This window comes from Ceratosolen solmsi, unplaced genomic scaffold, assembly GCF_000503995.2.
Source record: "Ceratosolen solmsi marchali unplaced genomic scaffold, CerSol_1.0 scaffold10, whole genome shotgun sequence".
In the NCBI taxonomy this organism is placed as follows: Eukaryota; Metazoa; Arthropoda; class Insecta; order Hymenoptera; family Agaonidae; genus Ceratosolen; species Ceratosolen solmsi.
Genome location: NW_011948412.1, coordinates 26,099,900 through 26,112,150, shown reverse-complemented (window position 1 = coordinate 26,112,150; position 12,251 = coordinate 26,099,900). Strand labels below are relative to the sequence as shown.

General features: G+C 31.3%; 1 protein-coding gene across 1 annotated transcript; it reads right to left on the bottom strand.

Annotated features, from left to right (window-relative positions):
* Window positions 1-1,325: 1,325 nt before the first annotated feature.
* Window positions 1,326-11,624, bottom strand: Sec71 (ADP ribosylation factor guanine nucleotide exchange factor Sec71). The gene is made up of 17 exons (XM_011504936.1): window positions 11,496-11,624; window positions 10,808-11,319; window positions 10,485-10,647; window positions 9,764-10,109; window positions 9,085-9,489; window positions 8,160-8,549; window positions 7,679-7,990; window positions 7,295-7,536; window positions 6,830-7,110; window positions 6,180-6,513; window positions 5,682-5,809; window positions 4,804-5,272; window positions 4,506-4,726; window positions 3,918-4,121; window positions 3,072-3,380; window positions 2,460-2,739; window positions 1,326-2,015 (listed from the first exon to the last, which is right to left on the bottom strand). Exons 1-17 carry the CDS (start codon window positions 11,620-11,622, stop codon window positions 1,474-1,476), a joined length of 5,265 nt encoding a protein of 1,754 aa, XP_011503238.1. The 5' UTR covers window positions 11,623-11,624; the 3' UTR covers window positions 1,326-1,473.
* Window positions 11,625-12,251: the final 627 nt, after the last annotated feature.

Genomic DNA, 12,251 nt, shown 5'->3' with positions numbered 1-12,251 from the left:
GGTTTTGGAGCAAAAAAAGCTCTCTGATATATCCTTTTTTTACAAACCTAACTTTTTACATATAATTTTTTTATATATTATAAATTTCACGGTGCTTTCATGTTGCATGATATTTAAATTAAAGTATTTATTTACAATAATATCCAAAAATAAATAAAGATCACTTTAAAAAATATTTATTTTTACTATGTATTATTCTTATTTTAAAAATTATATCTGATTGCAAGCAAGAAATGAAAATATAAAAATAGTTTTATGCAATATTTGAAAAGTAATTGAAATTTTTTTTATATTATTAATGGACATGTATAAGTTTCTTATAACGTATATACAAGTAAAAATTTGGGATTGCAAAGAAAGGATTTTTTTTAAAGATTTCGTGATATTCTTTATACACTCTGGAATTCTTTTTTTTACACTTCTTTACGAGTTAGTGCAAAAAATAGGATGTCAAACGTAAAGAAAGTGCTCTTAATTGTATGATAGTTGTAAATAAGTATAATGAACATCAGAAAATACAAAATACTTATAAAAGTGAATTAATCGTTAAATCTAAATAAATTTAAATAGCCTATAAGTGCATTCAAAATAATGATAAATGCTTCATCTGACCAGAATTAGCATTTACACATTTACTTATACGCATTAACTTGTTTCATCTTTCGATACTTGTCTTAGATTTATTCATACATAAATTTAAATTCCTTGCTACTATTCGAAAATGGTGAAGTATGAGAACAGATAGTATTGAATTTTTTATTTGAAACTATAGAAAGTCATAAATTATTGATAATAAAAGCCATACTGTAAGTGTAAAAAATTATGTCAAAAATATAATAAAAATTTCCAGAAAAAATTATCACTATTATTTTAATTAAAATTTAAATGTTTTTCATCTTATAAATATAAACTTTCTTGTCTATATATGAAGACACGATATTACTAATTAATTAATAATGATTTTGATCGGAAGCTTTACTGTCTTGCTTTTAGACTTATTGTAACAATTGCAAATTTGCATAAAATAACTTAATGCAATTGTAAGAATTATAAAAAATTAACATTCACAATATTAATTAGAAATCTCTGGATGTCTTTTAAATTTATATATTACAGGACTTCATCTGATTTTTGATTATATGTTCTCAATTTTAAATAATCTGAAAATCTTGTAATTAAAAATTTTTTTCAATGTTCCTTTTCTCTTAAAATATTATTGATGAAAATCAATTCATGCGTTCAAAAAGCTAAATAAGGTCGAAATTATAAATGAAGGCTATTTAAAAAAATTCCTTGTTACCCAAAATTTCCTTAAATCAAGAGCATAGTGAGAAAGTAAGTTTTTTTCTCATTATTCGTTCAGTCACTTTTATAAAAAAGTATACGATACGATCCAAGAACGTTGTATAAGTAAACAAATGCTAACTTCTGAGATCGATCTCTCGAACCACATATGTAACAATATTAAAGACATTATTGTTGAGTAATCCTAAATACGGGTCCGATCCTTAAGAAAAATCTCCTGAGAGCGGATCTGAGCTCGGGCTTGAGGTCGAAGCACATGATTTCACAGAGTGAAGGGTAAACACTAGAGGCGTGAACGGCGAACCTCGCATCTGGCATTTTTAGGACCCGGGCAAGCAACAATAAGAGTATTGGGGTCCAGGCTTCACGATGTGCCTCGTTCGAAAGCGCGAGGAAGTAGTCCAGAGCCTCGCTTGCGACTTCAACCAGCCGCGATTCAACTAATTGCCAATCAGCACGATGCATCTCGTCACTGTACATCTTGAAAAGGATGCGCAGCGCACACGCGAGTGATTGCGTCTCCTGTTTCAGCAAGTTGGGCTTGATACTACCACGGAAGCCTGCTTTCCATAGGATATTACGTTGCTCATGGTTGGAGTTGAAACTCTTGGCGAAACGGTGCGAGGCCAAGAGACAATCGACGAGCTGCAGGAGGTGAGAGGTTGTTAGCGCGCAGTACATGCCCTGCTCCTCCTTTTGCTGGTCACCACCTACGACGTAGTAAATGCACATAAATGAGTTTTTAATATAAACTTATTTAATACATAGTTAATAACTATTTGACATTGGTTTCGCTTTTAATCTGATGAACGAAATATTGTATGTTATCACTCATCGCCGAAGAAAGACTTCAGATCATTTGAATAATTAAAGCACTTAGATACTACAATCTAATCATTATTATATAATTTGTATATTATTCGATTTGAATAATTTTTTGTTTTAAAATTCCTCTAATTTACATAATTAATGTATTACAAACATATTTAATAAATATTACTAGTAAAATAATTTGTGATAGTTCATTTTAAATAATAAATTATTAATTTTTAACCTAAATTTTGGATATATTTCTTTGCTCGTTATTTTTATACATAAAATGTATTTAAATTTACATTTAAAATGTTCCGTTATTATTAGCGAAAATTATTGACCTGCTCCGATGCCTCCGACTTGTTCGAATTTGCTGTTAAACATATCGGCTTGAGCAGCGGCGAGGTTCTCTTGGTCCTCTTTTCTCGAAGTGGCCGGATAAAAAACGATATTGTCAATTGTCTGCATAAGCTCGAGTTGGACAACGCATTTTATGAGTAAGGCAGTAAAGATCTTCACGCGTACAGATTCGAGCGATGAGAGGCTTTGGTTGCTTGTGCTACGCTTCAAGATGCCAATATGCACGTCGACCTCGCCGGTTATTACGTCCAAATCAGATTCCTTAACATCAACACATTCGTTAAGTTAGTATCGTATTTATTCACATAGTGTAAAGTATGTTATATCAATACGTGTTAAAATTTATTCTAATTGATATTAAAAAAAATACCAATGATACTTATATTTCCAAAGAGAAAATAAGTTGTTTTACAATTTGTTATTTTATTAATAAAAATGTTCATTATGCGTAAATCTTAAATAAATTTAGATAAAAGCTCAAAATCATGTATTCACCATCTCCGATACCAGTTGCTTATTTATTATTAATTTATGCACTGAATTTCTTATACACGATGCTCAAATGTTTTAATCCACTAAGAAACAGCGTTAACCTTATTATTCGATTGTGGTTTCCAAGTGAGGAGTGCAGTGGGTAAAGTACTAGTAAAAATATCGAGAATGCAACGTGTGGTTTTGTTCCACGTGTTCTCGTCGAACTTAATGCCGTTGCTAATAACGAGGTTCTCCAGGCAGTTGGTGCCAGACCGCGCGAGTTGTTCATTATCCTGTTGCACGCACCAAAGTAGTTGTGCATATAGTTGCTCTAGGAGTAATGGCCCGAGAACATCGTAGAACTGTGAGAAAACGTCGACTATCGCATAAAGTGCGTGATTGCACGTTGTAGTCATCCATTCAGCCTTCTACCAGTACGTGATAAAGAATAATCGATAGTTAGTTCAAGTATGAATTGCAGTATTGTAATTTTGGGAACATTTTATAATTTATAGATGAAAAAAAAACAAGTGTCTCGTAATATCGCAATAGTTCATAATGTTAATTTACATTTTGAACAAGTACATAATTTATTATGGAATATCTTTATATTACAATATATAATCATATTTTTAATTCAATCTCCCAATATTTTTAATTCAATCTATGTGCAAATAATATTATTAAATTAATAAGAATTTTATTTCATCGTTTTACTAGAACAAATATGATATGTCATTCAAATAATTAACCAAATTAACAAAGTGAATCTTGAAAATTCTATATTTTAACGATGAATCCGCACAAGTTATAAAATACTTTCTTCAGAGTATATAAAAGTAACCTCTTATATAATGAGGAAATGTCGTTAGTCAAATGTAGATTTATTAATACAAAATAAAAGAATAACATAAAAGAGTTACGTTGTTCGCGGATCTGTCCTTGACAAAATTCTTATCATTCACCTCGGTGTGCTGTTCGGGTAATTTCATGTTGTCAAAGATGCGGAAGAGGATCTGGAACAAGTCTTTCCACCAATGCGGCTTGAACGATGCTCCGTACGTTTTTACAACATCGAATAAAACGGTGAGTGCTCGCGTCCTCACGTCAAGCTTACAGCGGCTCAATACGCACGATAACTCGAACAGCAGAGGGAACCAACCTCTTACCTATAGATTGACGTTATCCTTTAGTTTTTTTTAATATTCTTTTAGTGGAATCTGTGAGGTATATAAGGTGAGATTATTTAAAACTTTGTCACTAGTGCCTTTCACCTAGGAATTTATTATATCATCTGTCTATGTAAAATTTCTTAAAATTTTATTTTTATTTTTTATTCACGCAAATCTTTTTTTAAAAAAAAAAAGAAATTTAAAAAAAAATAGCCATTTATTTTATACATCATTATTATTTTATACAGTACGCGATAATGGAAAAAATAAATTTTCGAAAATTGTTGAGTTTCTCGTTAAAACATTAACATTTTATTACATAAAAGATAACTAAAGAAGTTAAAATGAAATAGATTGATAAATAATTTTTAAAGTGTATACCCAGGCTCTGTCCTCTTCTGAAACCATTCCATTATCGTCCATCATGCCTTCGGCAAATAGGTTTGGATTGGCATCGATATAAGATGCGCAGGATCTTATCAGTCTTATAGCTTCCATACTTGTATCAGGAAACGAGGCGTTACACGCGAATTCACTGAGGCACTTGACGGCATCTTGGAAGGAGTCCACCATGATACTAAAGTCTGCTGCATACAATTCATCTACAAACATTTATATATTATTTTCATAGGCGTTATTAAGAGACATTAAAGAAACATTAATAAATGAAAACACAGACTGATAATCTTGCCGGTCATGGAGAATGCGAGTTCGACAACCGACTCGTCCCTATCGCCTGCCGCATGATGAAACACGCTAAATATATTTTTCCATCCAGAACGAATATTGGGTGCCTGGGAGTGCACAATCTGGGCGACACACCGCACTACCATATCTCGTATGATTGTGGAGCGATTCTTCTTCATGATATGCTCGAACGGTCTGAGAAAGTCCTTTTGGAAGCGAAAGTTCGCAAATTCGCCCTTCTCAATGAATTTAGTGGCAAGCTGGCGTAGCGAGTCAACTGCAAAGAAAGATATGTCCTGGCGTGGGCTGCAGCCTACTCGATCAAAATGTTCGCCGATTACTTGCCAGATGCGTGACCACTGTAGACGTATACGACCCATATTGTAGTAGGAGATCTCGACGATTTTCGTCAAGGAAAACATGCGTGGCTGGCTGGGGTGGGCGAGCTCCTCGAGGGATACCTGAGAATGTTGAGAAAATGATAAAACTTAATCTATCTGTACTAAAATGTATGTTAACGCCGTATAAGCGCAAGCGTATATGTATGCAAAGAATATTTCAGATTTAACAACTTCACTTGTAATTTAAAATACAAAGCATATCTCTGCTTAATGTAAAGTAATATAAAAGCATTTCATCCTGAATTTCATAGTCGATAAAAAAAATAATTGTAACTGATGTTAAACACGTAATGCAATTATTTGTATATGTGGGTATAAAAATATACGATTCCGGATATTTGGTTTAAATATCATTTGCGTTTAATAATTTTAAGATATAGATAACCTGGTGCTAGAGATAATCTGGCAATGGCTTTTATAAATTATATATATATAAAAGGTAATTTTACGAATCATTCAATTTATATACCTGACACAGTGCTTTAACAAATTCTACTATAGCATCTCCGTCCAGCCTTGTGGATCCAGTAAAAATTCTGTCTACAGCTACAACTACACTTTGAGAACTCGTTTCACCAATGGATTCCTTAACACTTGCTGAAAAAACAAATATCACTTACATTGACTGCTTGTACTTTTTATTAATTTCTGTTACTTTTAATTTCCATTATACCTTGTAATATTTGTAATATAAAATTAAGTACATCTAAAAAGTTAATATTAATTAAATATTTAATTAATTAAGAGAACAATAATTTGTTACTCATTTCGAAATATGTACGAATAATATATTTTGATTATAAATAATATTACATTTACTGTAATATTAAGTACAAAACCTTTTTTGCTACGATTCAATTTTAACAGAGCAGATATTGACTCAATTTACGTTAATAATATTGTATGCATTTAAGATACAAGCATGTCTAGGAGTACATTTTGCAAATTCCAATAAAATTGAACGTACGATCCAGTGAGCTAAGATTTAATCCATTGGTTTGGTGTAAGTTGTTATGATTGAGATTAGTGAAATTGGATAGCGGTGAGGGGAAATGAGGCTTCGAGGGTGGCCCCAACAGTTGTGGTCGCACGCCTGTACCAATCAGCTGGGCGAGCTCTAATTGCGATATACACTTGACAACATCGAGCCAGGAGTTGCCGAGGTAGTTGCCATCGGTATGCGCCACTGTTATCAAGGTCTTGATAGTATCAATGTTCTTTGCTTTCATTTCTGTTATCGGCGAGTTGGCTGTTAAGAGGGTAAATCTGGCTAATGCCTGAACATAGGCATCTCTTTCAAGCTACAATGATTTTTATCAAAACAATAATTTATTAGTTAGTTACTTCAAATATATTTTCTTTATAAAAATAATATGTATGCAATTTTTAGCTAGTGTGCATGCAATTAATTTAAATAGGAAGTTCTGGTTTAACAGATAAACAATTTTATAAATAAATGCAGCAACAAAGAAAGCAGCATCTTCAAATTATAACGTTTTACAACTTTACAGTTTTATAATTTTATTAAAATTTTTCGAGTAAAACATTTTTTTAAAAGTAAATCTCATTTCTATCTTATTAAATGTATAGAAAAAAGTTTCGGCCCGCAAAACTTACCATCATATGAAAAATGCAAGCAATACGAATAGCACAACGAATTCCATCGAGGCAAAGCGATGCAATCTCAGGATCGTCGCAATCTTGAAGGCCGACACTGAAGGCCGCGAGGAAGGGCGTCCAAGCAATCTTGAACATCGGTCGCACGTGCTCGAGATGCTTAGCCGTGGTGAAAGGTGCTTGCACATGGCTAACTGACTCCATCAGATTCTTTGCCGCCGTCGAAATTACCTCCATTTCCATATTCCATAATAGGCGGCGCTTCTTCTCACTCGATATTACTGCATTTGATAAATAGAGAAATGATTTTTATGTAAATATAATACGGACTTTTTTGATTTGTAAACTATTTCCACACACACGCACACACACTCTCTCTCTCTCTTTTTCTCTCTCATGTATTGGACATACTTAGTATTTGTTTCTCTATTTATATCGCAATCAATTACTGATTCATCAGTATACCTTGTTTTCCAGGTCTGTTAGGGTTAGATTTCATTTTGATTTCGTTGCCAGCTATTTCATCATAAATTTTTGACAAATATTCTTCAGGTAAATCTTCGTTATCGCTAATTCGTCTATTAAGTTTTATATACTGTTCTTTGGTCATCTTATTTTTTACTTGAGGGGAATGCAGGTCTGTCGTCAGCATTATTATCGAAAAGCCCAGTATGTAGGCAGTATCGGCACTTGTGAAAAGTCCGTTGCTTAAAAAATGAAATACATTTGTATACAATATGGATACAGTGGATGCCATGTATTTTTTTTGCACAAAATATCAATGCATAATAAGTCTATTAATATCACCATAATGCGTATTTCAATATCTGAAATAATGCTGAAACCTACTTAGGATTGCACTCGCAGTAGCGACTGGCAAACTTTTCCATAAGCCTATCGATTTTCTGGGCCTCACCAGGTAATCTGAAACCTTCGAGAAAGTAGCGCAAAGCGGTTACGAGATCACGCTCCGTAAAGTCCATTTGATCAATGTAATTGTACATGACTTGATTATGGTTATGGTCTCCGAGGAAGTCACCGATTGCCGTTTTGTCAAGGCGTTCGTCCGTATGTAACCAGCGTGCAACTTCTTCCACCGTCGTTCCTAAGAGACTTTGTTCCTGCAAGTACTGAACTCCCTTGATCGGCTTTCGATTAAATCTACAGAAAACACGATATCGGTATTTTATTACAACATAATTACATTTAAAGAAGATAAAACTTTATTTTTATATTACATACAATTAAGAAGCTAGGTTAATTTAATTTGAGTAAGAACAAAAATTCAAATTTCAACAAAAATTTGATACGTGCAAAAGTTAGAACTTACATTTCGATGCCAGTTTCCCAAACTTCCTTTTGCTGCTTCTGAACTTCGTATTGTTCGGGAGAGTCGGGTACTTCTTTGTTCCCAAGGAGACTTGAGTTCGCCGACGAGAGACTACCAGCGCTTCCATATCTCGGCAATAATTTATTCCCATTGCCAGCACCGGATGTCGTTGAAGTATCTAGGGGTGGATCCGGAGGTTCTGCAGGTACTTGTTGTTCAACTGGTATCGAGGGATTCACGTAAAGATCTCGGCTCCACTCCACCATGCATTTAAGGATTGACACGAGACATTCAAGACCGCGTATACGCATGGACTTTTCCTGATTTGGAGAGGCACCAAGTTCCAGGGCCTGTCGACCTTGTGCTATCTTTGATAGATCATTCACAAGTCTGCAGGTGAAACAATATTTATATAATTAAGTTTATTTAAAGTAACATATAATAATTTTGATTATATAAAATATGGATGGAAATTTTTCTTTTTTAAAATTTAAAACAAAAATTTTTGTTAGAAGTTAGATTTGTCAGAACTCTTGGATTATACATTAATAATAGTTATTGATTAAATTAAAAATTTAGGATATAAAGATAAGTTTTAATTGTATAAAAGTAATAATTGTAAGTTTGTTAATTATAAATTTTTTTTCAAACATTAGCCAAGTGCTCTTAAAATGTTTATTGGAACAAGATGGACTACATTATATTATTAGCATTGATCAAAATTATAAATACAAATCGCTATGAAATTTTCTATATTATGATTCTGATTTTATTGTCAAAATAAAAATAACTGATCTGAAATAGGAGGAAAATTTTATAATTTAACAATTAATGCCTTTATAATTTTAATTTTTATATCGATGATGAATTAAAGAACATCTTTTCAATTTTAGTATGGAAGGCTAGCGTAATAAATTTGTTGAACCTTTCAAATAAATTCGCAGCCGACAAATCACAGTCGTAATTGACATATATGTCGACGACACTTTGAGCATCGGCGCAGATGCGTGTAAGTGCATGAATGACCATCCACTTGTGTTCGAAGGAGCTGCTCGATGTTTCTAGTATATTCATGAAAATTTCTTTGAAGAAAACTTCGATCTGCATTTTTAAGTGGATCTTGAAGCGTGCGAGTAGCACAAGAAAAAGCGCGAGCGAAAGCTCAAACACTTCTGGTACGGAAGAAACACCGTTTTTCGACAGAGCGACGCATAAATATTGTTTTATGGCTATCACAAACATTTCATTTGATCGTAGAATCGGACCCGCGTTTTGTAGAATGCCAAGTAGAAGTTGCAGCGAAAGAATCTTTGATCTCAACTCATGTGATCTGAAATTTTTAAATTCTTTATTGTAAGCGATCGTTGATCAGTAATATTGATAAAATTATTGTAGAATGGTTTTTAATCTAAATAAACTTTTTATTATTTTTTTTAATAAATATTTTAATTTTTCTCAAAACTTTTATTTTGCTTTTCTTGATGGGGCTTAAAAATAAATTTTATAAATATAACAACTTATTAGTGTTTTTTAAATACACTGAAAATAAATATACCTGTTTAACGAGAGGCTAACACTTTTTCTTGAACATAGTATTTGCTTACTTAGGATCTGGAGTACCATCAGGTAGGGGTTTCATTGATAGTTTGCAGAGTGCCCGGAACACAAGGAAGGCATCTTTTTGGAGCACATGAGTGAATTTGGCAGTAACCATGTTGTCATTTTCGGCAATCACCTCATCTTGTACATCGTCGACATTATTCTGTTGTTCTTCTGGTGCTGGTATTGTATTAGGTGTCGTCGGTTGTTGCTGCTGGTCCGACTCTGATGTAACAGATTTTGACGTCTGGTGTCGTTCTTGAACTTCTTCATCAGGTACGACTGTATTTATCACATCGTCCAACACTGAACGGACGATTAGCAATGCCTCGTTATAAGTATCCGTTGCCTCTGCATTAATTTAATTTGTATTTATTTAATTTTAATCGCTACTACACTATATCTGATTTATTTTAATAAAACATTTATATCATTATAATGCCATTTGAATTATGTAATATTACATTTTATATTTTATTGCATAAAATTATTTATTTTCTTTTATATTTTAATTATATATCAAATTTACAATTTAATAATTTTTGTAAATAATCATGTTATATTATAAATCAAATCTGTAATTTTGTTATACTTAAAGGTAAAAATATAAATTACCACATATTACGAAGAACATTTAACGTTAAACCTGTTTCTTAAAAATGAAAGAAAATATAGTGAAAAAGAACGTTTCTAATTAACAATTATCAGTAAGATATATTTTCTAACCAGCTGGTTCTTCTGTTGTTACAGCCTCTATTGACGAATCTGTCTGTATTATCTCTACAATTGAATTTATCGTGTTATTTAAAGATTCATTTTCTGCTTCTGGAATACTAATTGTCGATATATTTTGTGCTTCAATGTGTCCATGCTTTAAGTTTTCTTCTTCCTGATTTATAAAAACATAATAATGAATCATCATTGTTAATTGTAAAAAATTTATTGGTTTTAAATATTCGCTTTAAAAAAATTTTTCAATTTATAATGTAAATTAATTAATGTTAACTTGTACTATTATTTAAGTATTTTATAATAAATTATAAACATACTGCCTGAGTTTCCATTCGAGCAAATATCACATTAATCATCTGAGTAAGAGTTGCTCTAGCTGTTGTCTGATTAACTAAATTCTTAGAGGCTAAATAAACATTATAAACAGTTCTAATTGTCAAGAGTACTGTCCCTTCATGAACTTCGACATGTTGACTTGTCATGACAGTCAATAAAGCCTTAATGATTTGCAATTGAACACCTTCATCTGTTTGTGGACCCATAAAACAACTACAAATAGTTTCAACTATACGAACGATTAAAAGCTTGTTTGGATCGGTGGAGTCTGGAATGCTGCCAGTTAGATGACCATAGGCTATAAGTTTTTGCAGACAGTCTAGAGAAGTTACTACTATTCTAGGTGATTTGCTTTGACATGCCAATTCAAAGGGTAAGAAATATTTTTCTGCACTGATGAAATTGGTATCATTCTTGGGTTGTGGTAAAGCATTTGAAGGAGCTTCTTCACCCACAGTATTTGGAACTTCTTTAATCTCATTATGGAGATCCTCTATAAATTATATCAAATATGGTTCATTATTTTACATTTAAATAATTTTAGCAAATTAAATATTATTAAAACTATTATTATTAAAAAAATGATTTTATAAATATTATTCAAGAGTGATTATTAGAACATATATTGAATTTATTTTAATTTTTTAATAAAGTAATTATATAATATACCAAGTGCAGCTTCGCAAGCTTTTCTGAGTTGTGACAAGTGAGAGCGTTTAACATCTCGATCTCCTAATATCTTCTCCAAAGCTCTTACAATAAACATTTCTCTTGTCTTGGAGTTATTTCTCATCATCACCAAAGATACCTAAAATTAAATTGAATTTACTAAATCAAATGAATTATTAATTTTGTATTTAATGTTGATAAATTTAACGCCAATAACATTTAAAATACCAAAAAATTTTGTGATAATCAATATTTTTATAAAATTTAAAATTAGCTATTTTTAAAATTGGGTTATTAACATTCCATTATCAGAATATACTTCAAACAAAAATGTATTTAATAATAATCTAAATTATTTAATGATTTTATAGTTACTTTGTATCTAATTCTTTATTTAAATAGAATTACGAGAAATTTTAATATATTTTGAATAAAATTGTTAGATATATATATATTTCTAAATATATATATATATATATATATATATACATATATTTAAATAAATCTATTGAGTCCATGATAAAAAAATTGTATAAAGTGCTTATATAGTCAAATTCTTTTGCAAATAATTAAATCAAATAGTTGTAATAATTGCAATATCAAGATGTTATAAATTAAAATACAATATTAAAACATAAATCAATACCAAATTCAGAACTATCAAATTGAATTAATTTAAGAATATTATATCAAATTATTCTAAGAAGATACAAGTATTAATAAAAATAACCTTGTTATTATAAATTTATTAAATTA